General features: G+C 52.7%; 1 protein-coding gene across 1 annotated transcript in view; it reads right to left on the reverse strand.

The window, feature by feature from the left end:
- Positions 1-5,392, reverse strand: part of R3hdm4 (R3H domain containing 4) — a gene marked incomplete at its 5' end in the record, with an annotated part of 12,856 nt that extends 7,464 nt beyond the window's left edge. The window contains one exon of the mRNA XM_013022683.1: positions 5,271-5,392. Within this exon, the coding sequence (XP_012878137.1) occupies positions 5,271-5,392 (122 nt within the window). The remainder of the gene's footprint in view (positions 1-5,270) is intronic.
- Between the last annotated feature and the right edge of the window lie 114 nt (positions 5,393-5,506).

Below are 5,506 nucleotides of genomic sequence, written 5' to 3' on the forward strand. Positions count from 1 at the left end.
TCGATTCCTCAGCACCACATAAGCAAAAAGAAAAAAGCCGGAAATGGCGCTGTGGCTCAAGTGGTAGAGCGCTAGCCTTGAGCTGAAGAGCTGAGTGACAGCACCCAGGCCCAGAGTTCAGTTGCCATGACTGACAAAAAAGCAAAGAGAAAGGACCAGAGGTTTGGCTTAAGTGGCAGAACACCTCCCTGGCAAGCATAAGGTCTTGGGTTCAAACCTCAAGACTGCCAAAAACCATTAACTCAAAGTCAGCAGAGGGAGGAAGGGAATGGGGGGGGGGATAAGTGGGAGAAAGCAAGGGAGGGGGAACAATGTTCAACAAGAATTGTACTTATTTCCTTATTTAAGTAATTGTAACCCCTCTGTACATCACCTTTACAATAAAATAAATATCTTTTAAAAATTAAAAAAGTCAGCAGAAGGCTGGGTCTGTGGCTTAGTGGTTGCCTAGCATGCATGAAGCCCTGGGTTTGATTCCTCAGTACCACATACACAGAAAAAGCCAGAAGTGGTGCTGTGGCTCAAGTGGTAGAGTGCTAGTCTTGAGCAAAACAAGCTCAGGGACAGTATCCAAGCCCTGAGTTCAAGACCCAGAACTAGGGGGAGGGTGGGGGGAGTCAGCACAATAGAACATTCCACCATCCCAGCCATTTGTGAAGACACAAATTATAGATGTATGTTCATAACATCATAAGCAAGGCACCAGTGGCTCACACCTGTAATCCTAGCTACTCAGAAGGCTGAGATCTGAAGATTGTGGTTCAAAGCCAGCCAGGGCAGGAAAGTCCATGAGACTCTGCTCTCCAATGAACCAACAGAAAACCAGAAGTGGAGCTGTGGCTCAAGTGGTAGAGCTCTAGCCTCAAGCAAAAAAGCTCAGGGACAGCCTGGCAGCGGTGGCTCAGGCGTGTAATCCTAGCTACTCAGGAGGCTGAGATCTGAGGATCATGGTTCAAAGCCAGCCCGGGCAGAAAAGTCCATGAGAGTCTTATCTCCAATAAACCACCAGAAAACTGAAAGTGGCGCTGTGGCTCAAGTGGTAGAGCGCTAGCCTTGAGCTGAAGAGCTGAGGGACAGCGCTCAGGCCCATAGTTTAAGCCCCAGGACTGACAAAAAAAAAAAAAAAAAAGCTCAGGGACAGCACCCAGGGCCTGAGTTCAAGCCCCACGATGCACAAAAAAAAAAAATAATAAATTTAAAATAGGAACAGATGCAGGTGTGAAGCCTGAGTCAGACCTTCACTGGATAGCTTCACAGAACCAGCTGACCACGGACCTACCATCCAGAGGCTGTAGAGTTCCAGCCCTGGGTTTTAATACTGCCTAGAGTGTTCCTTACTCTGCTGTGTGTGTGGGGAGTAAAACTTACAAGAGACTGGGAGCCTGGAAAGAACAATGAAGAGCCAAAATAGCCAAACACCCACTTGCTTCTCCCATGACAGAGAGCTCATTCTCACGCTAACACGGATGAAACTTCAGCCCTGCAACCCTAACCTCCCTGGTCCCCATCCTCAGGCCCCACAGCTATGTGTGTATGTTAGTGGGGGGGGGGGTTGTTGTGGTTGTTGTTTTTTGCCAGTCCTGGGGCTTGAACTCAGGGTCTGGGCACTCTACCACTCGAGCCACAGCGCCACTTCTGGCTTTTTCTGTTTATGTGGTGCTGAGGAATCAAACCCAGGGCATGCAAGGCAAGCGCTCTACCACTACAGACACAGTCTCAGCCCAGACCACACAGCTGGAGGACACAGCTAGGCAACCACAGCCAGCCTCTCCCCACTCCACCCCTGCAGCTGAGCAGAGCTGATAATGCAAGGCCACATGCCCCCCTCGAGGATTCTCTGGCTCCAGTAAACAAGGCTCTCCACAGAATAATCTGATCGTGTGTCTGACCACCGGGAGCCGCTCTGCTTCCCTCAGCCTGACCCCCAGGCCCCTGCTCCAGCACCATCTGTGGCTCCCCAGTGCCTGAGGAGGCTCCTCCTTGGCCTGGAACCCCTTCCCCCAGCATGGGGAGAATGGAGTGGGGGCCACAAGCACCCAGGAGCTGAGAGTACAAGTCCCATGATCAAATCTAGCTTGTTAGACTCCACTCAACCTTCAGATTCTAGTCAAAGAAACATCTGGCCTTTGGACTCAGTCACCGATTCCCTCTCTGCAGACAGGAAGTGGGGCACAAAGGGGAGACACAGAGAAGAGGAGGAGACCAATTGGTGTCATATGGCTGAAACTAACTGGCTGGGGGACAGCTCCAGGTCAGCTCTACCCCAGGGCCTTTGCACATGCTAACCTGGCACTGTTCCTAGCTCAAATGCTGCTTTATGTCCAAATGCTACCTCCCAGGTACCATGGTCACGCCCCCCAGCTGGTCCAATTGGCCTTATTCAGGCTTAACCAGTTGGCACCTGAGCCAGCTGGACTTTCCTTTCCTTGTTTACTCCTTGCCATTGCTGGCTGGTTTCCTAGACCCTGGGGAAGAAGTCAGTGGTTGGAATCTGGGTCCAGCTGGTGTCCCTTTGAGATTCCCCAGGAGACAAGGCATAGCAGGGTGTGTGGGGGGGGTGGGGGGGGATCATGATAGGTTTCTTGAGTGAATAACTAAACTCTTGTTTACACTACTCCAGCCAATGAATCCACTATTTATAAAGCAGTGAAACAGGACCACAGAACTCTGATTCCTGAAATCCTCCAGGCCTCAGAAAATGCCTACACACCTGTGACTCACACCTACAATACCAGTTACTTGGAGGCTGAGATCTGAGGATTGAAGTTTGACGCCAGCTGGGACAGGAAAGTCTGTGAGACTCTTATCTCCAAGTAGCCACCAAAAAGCGAAAATGGAGCAGTAGCTCAAGCAGTAGCGTGCTAGCCTTGAGTGGGAAAAGCTCAGGGACAGCACCTAGGCTCTGAGTTCAAGCTCCAGGGCCAGCACACACACACACACACACACACACACACACACACACACACACACACACACACACACACACACACACACACACACACTGCCTACACTTTAGAAGTGACCAACGCCCATGGAGGGGAGGCAGGATAATGGGGAGAAAGATGCCCAGAGTGCTCCTCGAAAGCCAGACACTAGTGGTTCACACGGGTAATTCTACCCACTTAGGAGGCTGAGAACTGAGGATCGTGATTTGAAGCCAGCCCGGGCAGGAAAGTCCATAAGACTCTGATCTCCAATTAACCACCTAAGAACCCCAAGTGGGGCTCAAAGTAGTAGAGTGCTAGCCTGGAGCAAAAAAAAAAGAGCTCAGGGACAACACCCAGGCCCTGAGTTCAAGCCCCACAACTGACAAAAAAAAAAGCTCCTGGGAGCTTTGGCTTGGGGCCGGGAGTTGGCCATGCCCCTGGCAAAACCCCACCTTCTTCCCCTCCAGACAGAAGAACCTACTTCCCCATGTTGAAGAGCTGGAGGTGACTCAGCGGGTAGCAGACGGGCAAGGCAGGTAAACACCCAGGAAAAGGGCCACAAGGAAGTAACCTAGCGGGTGTAACCCTAACCTCACCAATATTTTTACAGATTTAGCACTTCCGGGATGGGGAGGGGGCAGTCAGTGCCTACTGGGGATGGTCAAAGGCCCTAGAGCATCCTCTGAGCCAGGCCTGGAAGAGCACACCTATAATCCCAGTACACAGGAGGCAAGGTGGACACAGGAGGATCTCAAGTTCAAGGCTAGCTAGGGTCCCATAGAGACTATGTCAAAACACCACAAAGTAAGTAAATAAGAAAAAGGCGGGGCTGAGAAGGTGGCTCAGTGGTAGAGTGCTTGCCTTGCATGCATGAGGCCCTGGGTTCGATTCCACATAAGCAAAAAGAAAAACAAAGCTGGAAGTGGTGCTGTGGCTCAAGTAGTAGAACGCTAGCCTTGAGCTGAAGAGCTGAGGGACAGTGCCCAAGCCCAGAGTTCAGGCCCCATGACAGGACACAAAAAAAAAAAAGAAAGAAAAAGAAAAAGGCAGGCATCCTCGGTCTCGATCAGTTTCTGGCCTGAAAAGGCCACCTAGGTTTCTGGTAAAGATCTGACAGAGCTGGGTGCTGGTGGCTCAAGCCTGTCATCCTAGCTACTCAGGAGGCTGAGATCTGAGGATCGAGGTTCAAAGCCAGTCGGGGCAGAAAAAGTCTGTGAAATTCTTATCTCCAATTAACCACCAGAAAACTGAAGTGGCACCGTGGCTCAGTGATAGAGCGCCTGCCTTGAGTTGAAGAGCTGGGGGACAGCGCCCAGGCCGAGAGTTCAAGCCCCATGACGGACAAAAAAAAAAAAAAAAACCTGACAGGTGTACTAACAAAACAATAATAATAAAAATCACACTGGCCACAGAAAAATGGAGTGCTAAAACCATTTCAAAGTAACCCTAAAAGGGCAGAACATTTGGGAAAATCATGAAAGGCAATCATTGAATTTAAAAACCCTCCACTGGGGACCAGTGGCTCACACCTGTAATCTTAGCTACTCAGGAGGCTGAGATCTGAGGATCAAGGCTCAAAGCCAGCCCAGGCAGGAAAGTCTCTGAGACTCTTTATCTCCAAGTAATCCCGGAAAACTAGAAGTGGAAGTGTCACTCAAGTGGTAGAGCACTAGCTTTGAGTGAAAGAGCTCAGGGACCAGGCCCAGGTCCTGAGTTCAACTCTTGAGTACCCCCAGCACATACACACAGAAACAAAGCTGGGCTCCGGTGGCTCACACCTGTAATCCTAGCTACTCAGGAGGCTGAGATCTGAGGATGGACATTCGAAGTCAGGCCTCGCAGCAAAATCCATGAGATGTTTTATCTCCAACGAACCACCAGAAAAGCAAAAGTGGAGCTGTGGCTCAGAGTGGTAGGGTGCTAGCTAGCCTTGAGTGAAAGAGCTCAGGGACAGCCGCCAGGTCCTGAGTTCAAGCCCCACAATCAACCAACCAAAAATCCCTCCCATTTACTCCGCACCTTACAGAGCCAGGTCACTGTCCACTCAGAAAAGCCGTCGTGGGTGCGACCCACTTAACAGAGGGGGAAACTGAGGCATGGACAACCAGACCAACCCTCCCAGGGCCCACAGCCCCTTAGACAAGCCCAGTGGATTCCCCCACGGCCCCGGCAACACGGTGGAGCAGAGCGGGTCACACAGCCCTGCGCCCCACCACGCCCACCCCGGTCCCGCCCAGGCCCCATTTTATCTGGGAATTTCCCCAGAGGGGAAACTGAGTCCCGTCTGCCAGGAGGGACGCGGGGTGGGAGGTGGGCGCGGGGCACCGGGGCCCGGGAACCGACCCGAGGCGCCCAGCACGGGCAGGGCGGTCGGGAAGACTCCTGAATTCTGGGGGTGCCACCAGCGAGTGGGAAGGGGAAGCCGGGGCGAGGAAGGGCGGAGGAGACGCAGGGAGGAAGGCGATCGCCCGCCCCGGGCCCGCGACACGAGGGCACCCCCAAACCCCCGGGAGGACGGCGCCCCCCACCCACGGCGGAGAGGGAGGGGCGCGAGGAGGGAGACCCCGGGCCCGGGCCCG

This window comes from Dipodomys ordii, unplaced genomic scaffold, assembly GCF_000151885.1.
Source record: "Dipodomys ordii isolate 6190 unplaced genomic scaffold, Dord_2.0 Scaffold64, whole genome shotgun sequence".
NCBI lineage: Eukaryota > Metazoa > Chordata > Mammalia > Rodentia > Heteromyidae > Dipodomys > Dipodomys ordii.